Source organism: Lissotriton vulgaris, chromosome 1_1 (assembly GCF_964263255.1).
Source record: "Lissotriton vulgaris chromosome 1_1, aLisVul1.2, whole genome shotgun sequence".
NCBI classification, from domain to species: domain Eukaryota; kingdom Metazoa; phylum Chordata; class Amphibia; order Caudata; family Salamandridae; genus Lissotriton; species Lissotriton vulgaris.
The window spans coordinates 1,270,828,216-1,270,846,627 of NC_141685.1; the positions used below are offsets into that span (position 1 = coordinate 1,270,828,216).

General features: G+C 46.9%; 1 protein-coding gene across 3 annotated transcripts in view; it reads left to right on the forward strand.

The window, feature by feature from the left end:
• Window positions 1-18,412, forward strand: part of LOC147748976 (gametocyte-specific factor 1-like) — a 657,206-nt gene that overhangs the window by 42,908 nt on the left and 595,886 nt on the right. For all 3 annotated transcript variants that reach the window (XM_086964771.1, XM_086964760.1, XM_086964780.1), the window contains exon 2: window positions 1,858-1,953. In XM_086964771.1, coding sequence (XP_086820897.1) covers window positions 1,867-1,953 — 87 coding nt within the window. In that variant the 5' untranslated portion in view covers window positions 1,858-1,866. The remainder of the gene's footprint in view (window positions 1-1,857; window positions 1,954-18,412) is intronic.

Here is an 18,412-nt window from a genome sequence, read left to right on the forward strand (position 1 = left end):
AGCTTGGCACAAATCAGCCAGACTTAACCTGTAGGCAATGTGAACATAATTTACGCAGCACTTCAAACAGCGATGAAGTGAAAGCGCAACACGAGAAATTCCACAGCTACTTAGAAACCCAGACTATAATGGAATACATTTTTTGAGATTAAAAAAACTAAAATCCAATCTGTAGACCCAGAGATAAGCGATTTAAAGATTTCAGTGAAAATAGTGCTTAGGGCTTTTAGGCACTAACTGTGTCTCTATCTGGCACGACTAGATAACCAAAGTCACAAGTTAAGGCCGACCACAATGGCGTGTGAGAGGGATACAGGGACCAAGTTAGGCCCACAGAACAAAGCAACTTAAATTCTGGTTTGCTGAGCTTTGCAAGATCCCACGTCGAGGATGCCTCGCGCAGCAGTGGTTCTGAAGAAGCTGTGTAGACTGAGTCCTGCGTCATCGTCGAATGTCATCTACGAGGGGCTTGAAATGCAAAGTGCATATCTTCTTGTAGCCTGAGGACAAGAGTCGAATCTGATTGGTCCCAAATTCAAAGGAAGGAAATGCAAAGTGAGAGAATATATGGATGAGGTGGCAGAGGGATACATGTGGAGAAAACATGGTTTCTCATCGTCTCCCAACTGTGAGTGAAAGAACTAAATTGCATTTTCAGTGTACCTTTAGCTTGACTCGACAAAGCACATGGCCCAGGTTAAACAACTCAGGCACATAAAAGCAGCCTCCCCTCTGCCCCATTTTCCCTGACCATGAGGTGAATACAAAATAAAAGGGGCATGGCTTGTCAATTAGAGATTGACTGAGTGCCTCCACAACCAAGGGTTAACAAACGTGACCTATGGGCTGCCCGCTGCTTGTCCTAGCAGTGCTACTTGGCTGAGGTGTATTCATCTCTTGGTGTATGTATAGTGCAACTCCCACTTTCCGTCTCCAATACCATATACAGCTAAACATCCCATTAACCTGTCTTAGCCCATTAGTAGGCTCAGACCTTCGGCTGCAGAACCTCAGAGTTCCCAAAGACAAACTGTCCTACATTTATCATAAATATTTTGTCCCCATTTCATTGATGGTCTTGAAGTATCTGGTATCCACCGCTCTGAATGTTCTTATCATGGTTACCATTGTTAATTGATGGCGAGGTGCAGTGCCATGGATTTAATATTGTAATGTGACCTATTTTAGCTAGTTGCTATATTCAAGCCAGGAGGGCAACCAGAATTTCTACATGTCTGGGTTAAAACCACTTGACATTGATGGTATTCCTGAAGTCTTGGGCATCAGACAATACAAATTATCCTGCTCTACTTTTAGGCATGTTTTGAGGAGCACGATTTAGAGGCACCATATAGTTGTATCTCACCAAACTCTTATGGCCCCTTTTCTCGTATAACAGTATATCCCCATCAAAATAAACTAAACCAACTCCTTCCAAGCTACCCACAACTCCCTTGGTGTAATGGAGTATTGTCTACCCTAACAAGGCACTGATCTAATTTGCCAGACACTTATCGGCCAGTACTTCAAATCCATACATAGCTGAATTAGTGAAGTCCATCAGTTGAAAATTACAAACGAGCTAACGTGTATATATGAATGCAACCACACAACTGGTGATTCAGTTCTTGGAATCAGAAAGCAGACTGCTATGTTATGGTTGTCTTGAGACCCTGGTATGAAGGTACCTCTAATCTAACAATGCTGCAAAGCCACTCTATGCGGTATGGCATAATAAAGTCTGGAGCGGATTTTGGTGACTTGTAATCAAAGATCGGTCCCTGTAGTAGTTTTGCAATGTAATTTATTCAGGTTGTTTTATGGCTCTTACTAATTTTCTCTTCCATATTTTTCCAGGTAGGCGTTATGGCATCAATTGGTATGATCTGCCCATTCAATCCTGACCATCAAATCCAAGGCTCAGAGTTCCGCCTGCATATGTTGATTTGCAAGGTAATTGAACCTCTGGGTGCGCAACTTTTTTCTTTCAGCAGGGAGGTTTAAAAAACCTCCATCATTAAATGTACCCTAGTCTGTGGGATAATTTGGATGACAAACCATTCTTCAGATAATAAAGATCCTCCGTTTTATATTAACTAAAACATGTACTACATGTGTCTACTGGTGTATTTTTGGTTGCTGTCTGACAAAAGTGGTTCACTGTGATGCTGTCCTATGGTAGTGTAGACTGAGCAATTTAATTGGATTAGGCAATATGCAGTTCAGTATCCATCTATATAACCTTTCCTTGAATGCTTAAAGCAAGCTCGTTTGTAAAATGTTCCATGTTATCATGGCATTTTAATCTATTGACGGTGGGCGTATAGCATTTTTCTAAATATCTGATATTCTGGCACAAAGTAACATAATTTAGCTTGCTAGATGCAACCGATGAAGAACGCCATGTGGAAAATAAAGCAGAACAAGCTGAAGGTCATATAATGGCATTGTTTTTATACATTTAGTTTGATGGATGCCAACCGTTTCATCTTTTGTTTCCTTTACTAGAACTATTTATTTAACTCCAATCTAGTAAATAAACACATTTTAAATACGGTTTACTATTAAATCAGGTCTAGATTAGCAGTAAAGTGCATGTTTCTAGAACAAAATAAAATACTGCTTGGAAGAGCCGCATAAATTATGTCTGGCTTAATAAAATATTTCATAAGACTCGTAATATTTTCTTTTACGAAAGTAAGTTTGCAGCGAACATGTTCAACTTATGGATGGTCACACATTTTGCAAAATTCCGTAGTCTGTTCTTTGATCTAATAGTGTGGCTTCCGGCGCAGCTATTTTTCCTTTTGTGAAAGCAACAGGGAATTGGAATAACGAAGTAGCTTTAACTTTCTTGGCAGCCCTGCTCATGCTTCGCTCTATGAAACTCTACGATAAATGATAAGACTTGTAGAATATTTTACACTCCTTATCTGATAGACATTTAGCCCCAGATTCTTTACCTTCGAATATTCCCTTAGGCGTCAGACTGGATCTGGAAAACCGTTGATGAACAGTACACCTGCACTCTGTAGATTGCTTCATTCTGGTCCGTGCTGTGTTGTCTGCCCTAGATATAAAATGTGCAGTGCCTGTATATGCACCACACCAGTGCGCTGACATCAGTTCTTTTCTTTCCATGCTACCCTCAGTCAATTTTTGACTGGCCTTTTTCTGCATGTCAATGTTTTTTCATGACTCATGTCTACCAAAAAGGCAAGCTCTCTTCCAGGGGATCCTTTCTAATAGTCATAAGCACTTCAGTATTCCCGCCCATAGTTGAGACTGCGGAAAATATGCAAAAATTATGACAACACACCTATATATATATATATATATATATATATACTAGCAGCCCGCCCGACGTTGTCCGGGGGCAATGAGGCTTCAGGGCCAACTGCCCGCCTAGGCCCCCGCCCGTGCCGACATTGTCCGTGTCCCAGAGCCACCTCCCGCCCCGGCCCCCTCCCGCCCCGACATTTTACGTGTCCCTTTGCCTTACCTGAGCCGCCGCTTCTCCCAGCGCTCCTGACTTCGCCGCTCGTCACCGCTCCTCCCCGCCTGTCCACCTCTCCTCTCCGCTCCTCCCCGCCGCTCCTCCCTGCGCTCATGACCGCCGCTCCTCCTCGTCATCACGCACGTCGCGGCCGGCGCTACATCCAGGGGACTACTTTATTTTTTTTTTTAAAGTTACATTTTTTAATTTACATTTAATTTTTATTTTATATAGCCTATGTCCATCTGCACACCATGACATTTTCAATGATGTATCGGGTGTTTGGATTGGCGCTGTGGTTCCTGAGTTTACGTGTCTCATAGGTTTGTGTTCTCTCTTTATAATAGTAGTATATGTGTGTGTGTATATGTATATATATATATATTTTTTTTTTTTCCAAGCAATCCATGCAGCCTTTCAGACACAACAGGCTAAACAATACTGTAAAATCGTCTTTGCACAGATACAAACAAACCAGAGATACCAAAAGACGCTTGCACTGCCTTTATTGAACCGCAGAAAAGTGGTCCTGCAAAGAGAAAAGGCAGGCTTTGTTAGCCCATAGGCTGCATTGTAACTTCAATAGCATAGAAATTGAAAGCAAATGTAGGGAATAGCAAAACTGATACCTTGCCTTTAAGGCAGCCATGACCCCTAGCTTCCCATCATGCCTCAGGGGTGACAGTTAAGACAGTTCTTTCCGGCTCCTTCAGTTAGGACCCTGCTTAATCGGCTCCAAAGATTTTTGACTTCTGTCAGAAATTAAATTCCTTTTTCACTAAATACCATTTTACTTCAACATTTTACACCTGTTGAAGTATTCCTTTACCTTTTTTCAGGAGTTTGGCTTTTTTTTTCTTTCTCAGAAATGCTTTCTCTTTTTGATCCTTGCCCTTCCTGTGGCAAACCGAAGGCCAAAACCGATTCCCACTATCTGTACTCTTAGTCTTCCGGATTCTCATGTTCCTGGACTTGCCAACACTGCCAGTCTTTATCAAGACGGACTCTCGAGGACAGAGAGAGGATTCGCCTTTATGGCCTCTCTGGAAAAAAAGTAAAGCTTCTACCTCTAGAGGCAGGTCTCTATTGAGACAGAAGAAGAGACCCAGATCACCTTCTAGAAGCAAGATTTCCGGTCTGTTCTTCATCGGTGTCGAGCTCTGCATCGAGAATGCCTCCACCGGGGAAGAAAACTTCAATGACAATCCCATCGACGGCAGACTCTCCGTCGAGAGAACATCTGTCTTCGCCGAAGACTTACAAACCTAGAGGTTTGTCATCAGCAACAAATCCTCTGCCACCATCAACCGGTCGGCGTCGAAGAGCCTCTCTGCGTTGGTGCGGGCTCGCCCAAACAAGAGAAACCGCTGGCCGTCTGTACGGGGATCAACGTTGAGGCGCAGCCGCCGTTGCCGCCAACTAGGCGGCGGTCAACGTCGAGGCCTAGGTCATCAATGACATTAAAAGGATTTGACGTGGAAGCAGATCTCTCAGTTGCAGCCATCAAGACGCTCGACGTTGAGGCCAAGATCATCTGCGACATCTAAGATTCGACATGCAGCCTGGACTCCTCCATTGCAGCCCACGAGACTGCACTTCACGTCGAGGCCTAGATTGATGGCATCGAGATTCAACGTCTAAGAATGTCATCACGTTCCCCACGTACAACGTCGAGACTTGGTACTGCATTGGGTACTCCTCTTCTGACGTCAAAGCACAAGTCTCCCATCTGGGACATCGGTCGACGTCGAAACACACACAACCGATATTGAGGCAGAGGTCTCCTTTATTGGACTTAGTGGCGCATAGTTGCTAGACGTCGACGTTCACAATTCTCAGCAACGTCACACCATTCGACCTCAGAGACTCTATTCCACGTTAAAAGACCTCTCCGAACCTTCTGTGTCTGCTGCAGGATCCCTACAAGTGATATCAACGTCGAGGCTCATCTTCTCCTTCTCCAGAATGGCTGGTACAGAAATCCACCCTGCAGATCACGGCTCCACCTACGCAACAAGGGAAAGAACACAGATCTCCCTCTGTTCATCTCTCTCCCAGGTGGCTTCTCCCAGTTCATCATTGGCAGAAAGAGCCTTCAGCACAGGTTCAACAGCCTTTGGACTATTCAAGCCCTCTGCATAGATCCTCTCTGGCTCGGCTGGTGCAGTCAGTTGACCAGTCTCCCCCCACACCATCCAGGGGTCGCCAGAGGGACAAGTCTCTGTCACGTAGATCTGCTTCTCATGGGAGGTCATAGGAGACCCTCCAGGTCGTCTTCCTCGATCCACTCCTCCAAAAGGGATTACTCTCCTACTCTTATGGACAGTCCATCCTCCACAGTGTTACCTGTTGATGACATCCACACCTTCCATGATGTCTGATTAAGAGGACAACAGCTAAACCTGGAGATGTCTGCACCGCACACCTCGACATCTGTTATATTTGAGACTCTGCAGCGGACGTCCGCGAGGCCTTTGGTTGTAAAAGACCAGGAACTAATTGCAGCAGTCATGGACGTTTTCATTACTCCAGCAACAAAAAAAACATTTCCAGCAAGGTTCTTAAAGAAATATAGATCAGCAGAACAAGATCTTCTCCCCACCCCCACCCCCCAGTTTCTCAGGTCAGATTCTCCACTAGATTCTGTAATTATGCAAAGAAGACCCATGCAGTGGTTTCTTCTTCAACGGTTCATCTGGACAAGGAGAGCAAAGCCCAAGATTCTTGAAGGAGTAAATAAATTAAAGTTAAACTCATTTTTAACACCCAAAGGAAAGGACTTTAAGTTCGATGGATAATTAAGTCTGGAAGAAAGTAACAAAATCATCTGATTAATTACTTTAGGACACAACTCAATAATCAACACAAGTTTCTCTATGGAAAACAGTATACAATACTTTACAGCAGGTGGTCCAGATCTCATATTTGAATAAGAGATCCAGTGTGGATGATCTGATATGGGTTAAAGGTCTGTGTGGAACCATTATTATTACAAATCTGGAGCATTAAGGATAGTATTCACCTTTATTAAGCAGAGTTCACCTGGTAGCCCCTGCTTCATACTTGTTCACTACAGTCCCCTACATGCACCACACACAATGCACATCTCTCACTCACCTAACTCCAACTGCTCCTTGCTCTTACTATCTTGCCTTCTCAACTTCCGCTCACTCATTAAAATAATCATCAAAATCTGGGACCTGCTGCCAAATCTAAATCTGGGACCTGCTGCACCACCACAGTCTGGTCCTGCTGTGCTTAACAAAAGCCTAGCCAACTCCCAAGTCGGCTCCCACCATTGCCACAGCTATCCCCCATCTACATCAAGGTTGTTGGACAGGACCGGGCTAACAGACCCAGAGGAGGATGCAAAATCCTCTTCAGAAACCCATCCAGTACTTCACTACATCGGCTAGCAACATTGGACCTTCAAACTCCACATCACTGCCAACTAAACCCAGAGTGCCGACCTTGTCTACCTCCACTACCTCCTGGAGGATCCCATCGACCTTGACACTGCCAACTTCCTGCAGGTCATAACAATCCCTGGATTTACCAAGTGATTGTAAGGCCTCACCCATGGTGACACACTACCGGACCCCATCTGCATCAGTTTCAGCAAAATCACTATGGACAACCCCAAGCACAATCCCCTGGGCTGACCGTGACCTCCTTCATTCCAACATAACATCCCCTCGCTACCACAGAAATACTATCACCAAACCCTCACAACATGATTGAAGAAAGGTCTCTGAAGAATCCTAGACCTCCGAGCTCCTACTCCACTGACCTCAACAACTTCCTCCCCAGATCCATCTCAGATTTCAGTGTCTGAATCCTCTCCTGCGCAGACACCCGGACACACTCAAGGCCACCAGAGCCAGACCACAAGCAAACTTGTACACAGAAGAGCTAAAACTCGCCAAGTGCCACTGCGTGCAGCTGCAACTCAGTTGGACACAAAGCTCGGAAGACGGTGACTAACCACTACAGAGCACCTCATAGATTATAGCACCAACAAAACAGAGCCACCAAATGGTCCACCCTCTCCAAGCACGTCAAAAGCAGAGCCAAGGAAATATTCGCCATCATGAAAGATTTCACCTCTCCGAAATTGAGCTCCACCAGAATAGTTTCCTGAATCCTGAAAGACTTATCACAGCCACCTTCACTGATGCCTGGAAACGCGTGGCAGTTCTCACTCTCCTAAACAAATCCTCAGGGAACCCTAAAGCACTAGCAATCTACTTGCCCGTTTCCTTGCTACCCTTTCCGGTAAAAGTTAAGGAGAAAATCATGAACCAATATCTAGCCACCGATCTGCATGATGACACCTCTTCAACCATACCCAATCTGGCTTTAGACCCAATCATCGCACTGAAGCCGCCTCATCAGCACCACAGATGACATCCGACTGATCATGGAAGACCACACTGCTTCCCTCAACCTTCTGGACCTATCCTCCACCTTTGACACAGTTTCCCACTTGATCCTCATTCAGCGCCTACACAATACTAGAATATTCAGGGGCTAATGCTGTTGAATCTGCTCTTATCTCACAGGCCGTTCCCATTTGTGCAACCTGCCTCTTCACCGTGGCCCCTGCTAAACATCTCCACAAGGATCCTGGCTCGGTCCCATGCTGTTAAACTCCAACCCGGTCGCACTTGCCAGTATCATTAACACCTATGGAATCCACGTTCTATCCTATGCAAACGACACCCAGGTCATACTCGCTCTCCTACAAAATATTTAATACCCGAACCAACTTCTCTGCCTGCATGTCTGAAGTCGCCAGATAGATAAACAACTGCCTCAAGCTCAACACAGACAAATAGTTAGTTTTCTTCGGTGAAGACCCCTCACTCTGAGACTCCATTGTCTGATCTCGGACTACCCAGGTGAAGAACGTCTGAAGAAAAACAGACAACCAGGTTGGTATGACAGGCCAAGTAAACTCAATGTCTGCCTCTTGTTAACTCTCACTCAAGAAAATGTTCAAGTGGCTTCCCATTAACAAATGCAGCACTGTCATCTAGGCCCTCATTACTAGCAAACTGGGCTGTGGTAATTCGCTTTACATATGAATCTATCTACAACTGACCAGAAGACTCCACACCATACAGAATTAATCTGCCAGACTCTTCTTCAAACGTACTCCATGCACCCACATCACTCGCACCTCAGACTTCCACTGGTTCCCCATCCACAAACGTGCACGGACACACATACAAAGCCTAATGCATCAGCCCAACCTACCTCCACAATCGCATGTATTTTCTCATACCTATATCGTCTCAGCCGGACTCTACTCGCACACATCCCTTGCATACCAGATCTAGCACCTGGACCTTCTAGCTTGCTCCCAGTGCAAGGAATGACCTACCTCTGCACATCCGAACCGCCTTATTGGTTCTTGAGTTTTGCAAAAAATTAAAGACTGGGTTCTTCACCTAGCCTCTGCCCACGCCGCACCCTTTAGCACCTGGATACCCTCCTCGATGAGTCGTGTGCTCTACAAAAACCCATAACATACTTGTTGTCTAACATCAGATGTAATGTTTACACAAACATTTCCGAGCAACTGATCAAGAAAGAGCGCTCCTGGTTAGTAAAACCTGTTGTGTAAAATGTTAATTTTAAGCATCTGCTGATAAAATCTGCTTCTGCATTCTGGATGCGAAGCTGGTGAACTGTTTTGATATGCGTCATCTTCACAGTTGGCCACTTCTAAATTGCTTGGGCCCTATAGACCAAGCAGTGGGTCTTGTTCTGCCTGCTTGTTAATGGAATACTTTTTTTTTATTATTATAATTTTGAACAAATAAAAAAATGAAGTGAATAGGCTCAAACTCTGGGGAAAAATCTTGCAGACCTAATAGACTACCATCCGATCTAGAAGGTTGATATCTTATCTTGTTGACCGTACTGCCTTGTACTTGAAATCAATCTTTGTGGCCTCCCCAGCATTGACCTAAGAAGCCTGCAATGATCCCTAATGCAAGCATGGAAGAAGGGCCTCCGTAAAACCCTGTTAAAAAGTGAAAAACATCTGTAATGGAGTTACAGAGTGTTGGACTTGGCCCTTTCTGCAGGGTCATCCCTGAACTTTTTGCCTTCGTCCAATATTCTTTCTGACCTGTTTTTGTTGGTATAATGACTCTGGGCACTTTACCACTGCTGATCAGTGCAAAAGTGCATATGCTCGCCCTACTGTAAAATTGCTATATGTGATTGGATTCCATGTTTGGCTTTTTTGGTTTACTGTCAGACCCCAGTGAAGTGCACCAGGAGTGCCAGGGCTTGCAAATACAAATGCTGCTGGTGGGCCTGCAGCACTGATTGTGCCACCCACAGAAGCGGCCTAGTAAAATGTGTCCAAGGCCATTGCAGAATCTGCGTGCAGTCTGGTACTGTCATGCTGACTGGACAAGTGCACCCACTTGCCAGTCCCTAAACCTTCCCTTAACTTCATATTAGTCACCCTTATGGTAGGCCCAAGGGCAGGGTGCATTGTAAGCATAAGGTAGGACAAGCCCTGATGTGTGTGGCATGTCCTAATAGTGAAAACCACAGCCATTTTCGTTTTTCACTATTGTAAGGCTACCTGCTCCCCATAGGCCAGAATGGGCTGCAGGAATTATTATGCTCTATAATCCTAACAGACTCAGAGAGCATGGTAGAAAGTCAAGTTTAGTATGCCTGAACTCAGAATAATACAATACTTATTTTAGTAAAGTTTATTTTAATATCCTGTGTTTGGGGGAGGGGGAGTGTCCCTTGACTCTGAATAGGGCTGTGCTCTGCCACCTCAATGCTTGCTCCGCCGCCTTGGGGGCGGCTGATGACTCTGCCCTGCAACTTGAAGAGAGAGGAGAAGACTGTCAACCGAGTACTCCTGGACTGTACTTGTCACTACAATGCCGGCTCTACCTCCTGCGGAGCGCTTGACGTCCCTGCCCTGTTCACTGAAAGGAGAAGCCAGAGTCTGCAAAGAAAAGTGCTCTGGGCCTGGACTGGATTAGGCAAAGGCCCCCCTGGCCTGAAAGAACAAAGGATTTGGTGTATAGGAGCCCTGCTCCTAAGAAATTAGATCCTCATTTGAACCAAGAAGAACTTTCTGCCTGAGGAGAAGGAACTGGGAAAGCTGAAGGAGGAAGACTGTCCCTATCCTGGGGGACTGGCCTGCAGTGATTGTCTTGCTGCCGAAGGAGAAGAAACCCTTTCCAAAGACTTGCTACTTTCTACAAAAGAACTTGTGCTCAAAGAAACTATCTCCAAGGGCTAGGAAGCGAGCTTGCCCCCTGAACTGAGCCCCAGGACCATTGGGCTCATCCTGCCTTAGCTCTCTGCTGCTGGTCTGCTGTTTCCCCCCCCCACCCTCGCCAGAGCAGTGAGCTCCAGTGGATTTCATACTCCCTAATAACAGTGAGACCAGGTATAACACCGTAGAACCAAGCATTGTAACGTACTGATACAGAAAACAATAGAAAAATTGTTAACAAACCCATTCCCCTCCCAAAATGGACCTCCTCCCTGCATAACGGATCTGAAACCACCCGCCATCCCCAACTTACGGAGTGCCTGTCGCCCACCCTTAACTTCGGGAACGTTTAACAACCCCACTCCCTAGGGCACAGCTTTCCAAACTTCATGTTGGTGACACACTTTTTGGAGATGCATCATTTTGGGACACGGTAAGGCAGCATAGCAAGCAAGCGTAGCGAGCGAGCCCAAACCACCTAAGGGGGGTTTGGGGGTAAAAGTGTGAAATAAAACTGTCTACTTCCCTTTATCACCCCCTCCTCCTCCTCCTCCTCTTCCCTCTGTCGCCCCCTCCTCCTCACCCCCCTGTCGCCCCTTCTCCCCCCCCCCTGTCGCCCCTTCTCCTCCCCCCTCTGTCGCCCCCCCCCCTCCCCCTCTGTCGTCCCACCCCAGCTTAGCACTTCACAGGTCTTTTAAAAGGCCATTCACTTGTTAATGAGGCTTTGTTGTGAATTGTGCGGCCCCCATAGGACAGAGTGTCTAGGAAGAATTCCTCTTAATTAGTAGCAGTTATGTGCGAAGTGCCAGCGACACACCCACCAGTTGCAGGCGACACAGTACTGTGTCTGGACACACAGATTGGAAAGCTCTGCCCTAGGACAACAATCTAGAGTTCAAATAGCTAGCCCTGGCCAATAATCCCAAAGGAGAAACTTACTTCAAAAAATGTCAGATTACATGAGGAGCCTGGATACCACATGTAGCCAAACATCTGAGGCCCTTATAGAAACAAGTCCATCAGGCAATACGCTTAGAAACTATAGCAGGAGTACAACACTTATTCCCTGCTGAATGTGAGACTAAAAAAGCTCTAGTCAGTCCCCTTTATTAGTCCAGTGTTCAAATCATCCCGTAGGGCATTGAGAACCTGAATCAGAAGGTGGCGAGGACAGTCTTTATTGACGCCACTCGCTGGTCCCGCCAGCCACCGGTGTAGTTTTGTGTGTTTTCTTACCAACTGGACGCCAGCAGTCAAGCCAGTCCCAGGCATCCTCTGGTCTAGTGAAGAACCACAACTTGCCATCTGATTCCACTCTGCGTTTCGCTGAGAATAACATGGTATATTTGATCTCCTGGTCCCCGAGAGCGCGTTTCACTTCCAGGAAGCTCCAGCGTTATTTCTGGACCCTTAAGGTGAAGTCCGGGAAGAAGGACCAGTTACTGTTTTTGAATGTTAATGGGGGGGGGGGGCCGCTCTCCCAGTTTGAAGGATCACGTCGCGGTTGCAAAAATAAATACTCCTGGCACACAATGAGCTTGATCAATGGAAAACCCTTGGACAGGCTTCATGGCTGAAGACAGTGTTTGATCAGCTCCTCAACTAATAGATCGGCTGCTTGCCCCTCTGCCCGTTCCGGAATGCCAAAAATCTGAACATTATTGCGTCTCATTATGCCTTCATACTCGTCCATTTGCGATGCCATCGCCTTGTGGGGAGTTCGCAGTTCGGTTACCTGTTTTTTTAAGGAGGGCTGTATCAGTCACCAGTTCTGTAGTTGTGCTCTCAACTGTGCTCCCATGATCAGCCATTTTTCTCATGTCCTCTCTCATTAAGGCCACTTCTGTGGCGACTGTCAATCCATGTTTCGATAGAGGTCTGTACGGTGGTTATCGCTGCTAAGAGATCTTTGTTTGTAGGCTCCGAAATCTCACTATGTGCTACAGCAGTACCCGGCCCTTCCTCCTGATTTTTCTGGCACTCCATTTTGTCCAGCTCGGCCTGCGTTGATGTTCGTCTGCTGCATCCCGTCGCCATGCTGGATCCGTTGGAGGTGGATGGAGGGTCGGGAACAAACAGCTACTCCCTGCAGTGGGATCCTCCACTCGGCCTGTTGGTTTTTGCACGTGCCCCCCCCCCCCCCCCCCCCCCCCTCCCCCCCCCACTCCCGCGCTGGTGAGCTGCTAGTAAGTACCCCTCAGTCGCAACCGAGGTCTCCGGTCGCTCACCACGGCTCCTTGTTCTGAGGTCCCAACTCTGTTGCAATTTGTGTCTCACAAGTCCGATAACCCCCTTTCTGTCACACAAGGAATTCCACTCGTAGCCCAGCCTCAGGACCGTTCACAAGCTGGGGCAGTAATCCGTATCTTTGCCCTGTGCGATGTACAGTAGCCTCCTTCGCCGCTCCTTCGGCCACAAGAAAGGTCAGACACCTATGAGCCCCCCTGGATATTCACTGTGGGGCCACAGCACTCTACTAGCAGCAAGCAGGTCCTCTGGCCCCACCGGATGTTCAGCGCTTCATAGGGAGCAACGCGTATTCCAAAGAGTCTGTTACTCTGGGGCTGTTTTGGTGCATGAGCAGGACTCTTCGCCGGTAGTATCGACGGACCACCCGCAAAAGTAGTATGGTGAACAGTATGGTAGCCATGCTGGGGCTGCGGGGAAAGTTCTGCCCGGGTCTTTAGTCTTGAGTCACTGTGGGGGGGCAGCATAAGTCTGTGCCAGGTTGTTTCCCCTCCCCGGTGTCCAACCTGCCATACTACTCTGGTGGATGTCCCTTTTAATGTCCGAAGTTCCCCAGGGTGAGTGAGCCACTTGGTCGCCTCCTCCTACACCAATCGTGGACCAGGCCTGAGCTGCAGTGTTGCTTTGCGCTCTTGCACCGAGGAGCGACACTATCTTCCAGGGCGGTCGCGTCTGGTGAAGCCGGTGTCTAGAGCCGGCTTTCAACGGCACTCGCAATTGTCCTCCGACTTGACTCGCACCTTCAGCAACAGCATTCCGGAAGCTGCTCAGGGCGAAGATTTGGCCGGGGTGGATCAGTTTATGCGGATATTTCGGGAGTGGCGCAGCGGAGACCGGCTACCGTGCGGCCATTCCTGTCGGTAGTTGGCCACGCTCTCCCCCCCCCCCCCCCCCCCTGTTTTTCCCCATGTTGGCATGAGCACGTTGCAAACTGCCCTCTGCTTTGCTCATGTTACTATACAAACTTATTTTGCTTTGTGTCCACTTTCACACAGAATCTGCTGTTTTCACATTCTGTTCTTTCTTGGGATTTAGTATGAATTCCATAGACTGGCTCAAACAATGCCCCTTGTTACTGTTATGGTCTGGCCCTAGCACCTAGACAAAACACACAGAAGCAATTTGGGAGCACATACATTTGTCATATGTATGCATAGGTGGGTAACCACACTTGTAAATGTATTTGTAAATGTATTTGAGCTTATATAGCGCACAGCTACCCACAAAGGGTTTCCCGGCGCTTGCTTAGGGAACCCGTCCTGGTATTCCCCTGTGAGATAACCCCAGCAGGGTATCCACAAGGTGAAAGCCAGGCATCCCGCCGCGAGGGGCCGTTGTGGAGATTAAGCAAGCTATTGCCCAGAGTCGCAGAGTGTGAACCCGTACTTGGGGAGGGATCTCTCCAGGGGAGAGATTGTGACTGCACCTGAGATGTAGAACTTTCATTTGTGTATGCTACGATATGGGATTTGTTCCTGTAGAAGTGGAGGTGGTTGAGGCTACACTGTCTTCTATAATGACAGCTCGTTTTATTTTTATGGACTACTTGCTATGCTAACCATATTTGTGTTAGCATTTTCTTTTGTGGCACGTATACTGCATACTAATGCACAATAGTTAAAATAAACATTTTAAACTTTTTTCCCATGTCTGTCAGATCTTATTGTGGACTAGTACGAGTGTGAGAGCGAAAGGGTGAGTCCTGCAACCGTGATTCCGGAGAGGGTCTGCAGTGTTGCATTCTGGGGTGTCTAATCACTTGTACCCTCTGTGAGTAGCTGAGCAAGTGAGACACTATAGCTAGTCGGTAGGATGACTCAGTCCCCGCCTACTACAGTTCTTTGATCCCAAGCATAGTTTTGTGACTCCACAGAATCCCTGCAACACTACCAGAGGCACTGGAGAAAGATGTATGGTAAAAACTATGTTCTAGTGACTGAGGTGGTTGACCGGGTCGAATTTGGAAATAGTTCGGTTAGTAGAGTATGCCCTGGTGTATTTGGAACTAGGCATATTTGGAACGCTCCTTTTTTTGTTTGCAGACCCCTTCAGCAGATAGATGGAATGATGTGGTAGTGGCAGACCCTTACCTTCAAAATTATCTTATAAGGTAGATGAGGAGTTTTTTCTCTACCTCTTTTGTTTTCCCCCTTTCTTTCTTCTCTGTGAACTTTCTTTAGATATGCCCTCAAATGGGGTCCTTGGAAGTGGTGGAGCAAGCAGAGGTAGAGGCTGCTTCCTCATGTCTTTTAAGTCTACTGGATTCCTCTTCACACCTGTGAAGGTCAATCAAGCCTGGTGTTCTCCCTGTCATTTAAATCCTCCTGGACATGTTCTTACATTTGCAGGAGTCAAGGTGATTGGGCTTTTTTCTCTCATGAGGGACACTTCACAAAACAGTATTTCATTTAGTGAAGGTAAAAAATAATCCTTCCAAGGAGCAGGAAAAATGTTCCGTTAACTAAAAGATGTTGAGTAAAGGTATTGGTCCAAGATCCTGTTGGCAGGAGCTGGAAAACAGGAATGGCTCCTCTACAACATTCAGGGCATGCGGATGGCCCCCCTCCCATGGCGGATTCCGGCCCCGGGGACCCCATCCCCCCCCCCCCCCGGGGCATGGCCACATTTAAAAAAAAAAAAAAAAAAAAAAATTAATAGGTGGGCTGCATGACCCCCCCCCCCTCCAGAGGCCTCGATTGGCCCCGGGGATCCCATCCCCTGGGGCCGGCCTTTATTTATATATTTTTTCAATGTTTAGAGGAGGGGGGCCGCGTGTCCCCCATCCCAGGCCACTCCTGGCCCTGGGGACCCAATCCCCCGGGGCCTGGCCACTCGTTCGGAACCGTGGGGGGAGCTCCAATGCCCCCACGGTCCCTGCCGGCTCCCCGCCTCCTGCGGGAGGCGGCATTGCTTTTCCACATGGGGAGCTGCTAACATGCAGCTTCCCGTGTGGAAAAGCAATCTGCTTTAGATTTTGGAAGAGCGAGCAGGTTTCCCTGCTCTCTCTTCCAAAATCCAGAGCAGAGTTTGCCACTATGGCAGGGCGGGAGCCTCACGGCTCCCGCCCTGCCATAAACCAGTGTCCAGTGGGGGGCACCCTGGGACACTGCAGGAACTGGCCCCATCAAGTGCTCCGGAAGGGGAGCCACGCGCTCCCCCATCCCCCCCCCACTCCCTTGAATTACAAAGCCCCGGCGAGGTGGTGTTCCTTGTGGACCCCTAAGCAGGCCTATGGGGTCAGGGGGTTTCTACTCTGTCCCCTTTTAGTGTTTTCTCGTGCCTCTGTTCTACCAAGGCACAAGATGGCTGCCAACACTTCCTGGTTTGAAGTGTTGACAGTCAATTAGCATAAAGCTCGTGATCTCGAGGATCTGCGGCCCTAGATATCAACCTTTTTATTTTTGATTTTCTCAGCAACTACTGAAAGGATTTGCACCATTTAACAAAAAGGTTCTTTCTTAACCAATGGCTACCTTTTTGCCAAATTTGATGTAATTCCTTTCAGTAGTTCGGGCTGTAACTGTGTCTAAAATTTCCTATGGGGAAAACAAGTTTTGGGAACCCCCTTTTTCCTCGGCCCCCCTTGCCGAAGCTCCCCGAAACTTTCAAGATGGGAGCGGACCGGAGCACCCCATGATTTTTGTAAATTTTGCGAAGATTCGTCCATCGGTGACAACTATCTGTGGGGTGGGGTGGGGAGGGAGGGAGGGCGGGAGGGAGGGAGTGAGGGAGGGAGTAGAGCCTTGTTCATATATATATAGTTTTTTAGAAGCTTTAGCCTATTGGGTTACAATATCCGTATTGCCTCCTAAACTTGTTTTTTTTTTTTTTATTTTTTTATTTTTAAATGTTTGAAAGTTTTCTGGTAACAGTTTGTTTCGATCGAAAAAATTCAGAAATGGGCAATATAACCTTTCACAGGGTAATACAACCTTTTCCTTTTTCTTGGAAATTGATATATATTCACTTAAAAGGCAAAGGTTTCAGGGTAGCTATAGTAAGGAACTAGAATTGAAAAAAACCTTAAAAATTCACTGAAAAAAACAAAGGCTACAGGGACGTTTTAGTTAGGCTGACATTTATACTTGTAATTAAACCATAGAAATTCAGCAGTTATAGTTACCGTAGCAAACTAACTTACGCCCATGCAGTGCACTGATATGACCTGCCATTACATCACTCATGAGATCCTCCACAGAAGCACTCGTATCCACTCTCACTCCATACAACCTCTCGTATGCCCTCTCATAATTTCTCACTTACCCATTCTCAGACCTGCACCCCTACTCGCACACCCATCCACTCACTCCTTCATAGAGCCCTTGTTTTTTTCTCTGATGTGGTGTCAAAAGCTGTATGCTCATTAAAGAATACTTCTAATTGGAGTCTCCGGGTGTGTAGTGTTTTATTCCTTGTGAAGGCATCTGTTGGGGGACCTTGATCTTTTAACCTATCACGCTAGTACCAGCAGCAAAAGTGCGCTGCTCTTAGACCTCTTTGTTTGGACGATATATATAATATACCCCTCTACTGGTGGTCGCCAGTAGGTTGTTACAGTTAGGTCCATGTTTCCATAAAAAAATCTTTTTTTAGTTTTGTCAATAACTCTGGCGCCACTTGATGAATCTTCCCAAAATTTTCAAAACATTTCCCCTTCTTGTTCAGCTGCTATGTTGAAAGTTTTTCCCCATGGATTGTCCCATAGGGATTTTGTACATGAACGACTACAGCCGAAACCGTTGAACACAATTGCACCAAATTTTGCAGAAAGCATGCTTTTTGTAATTTGGTGTAAATATATTAATTAGTTTTAGAGGTATTTAAGTAAAAAAAAAAATAGAAGTCTGGGGACGCGGATCCTTGAAGAGGACTCGTGGATCCTACTGAAGTTTGATTGGCTGGCAGCACTTCAACCAGGAAGTTTTGGCATCCATCTTGACTTAGCTTAAAGCCATCCATCTTGACTTGGCTTAAAACAGAGTTCCACAAGAAATAAAGAAAAGAGAGCAAGGTAGGAATACTCTGTCCACCCAGATATGGCTTCGGTGCGTTTTTTAGGGCTCGCCTGCTGATGCGCTTCTGCGCATCGCTGGCGAAGCTCTATTACGGCTTATCCAGTGTTGATCCACCACTGGCGATTCCACTGGCGATTTCTTCAAGTGCATGTGCTTTTTAGGTCATTGCGCAAGCGCAAGCCCTAAAAAGCGCGTGCACAATGCCACCAGCCCCCTGCCTGCCTGCCTCGCATTACCAGATCAAAGGCAGCCCAGCCCCCCTCCCACAAGCTTCTCAGCGTGTGCTCTGCCTCAGGCCTGCATTTCTCCTCCCCTCGGGCAAACAGATAGCCGCAATAACACCCTCCCTGCTCAGCTTTTTTTTCTCAATTTCTCCCCGTCTACACTTCC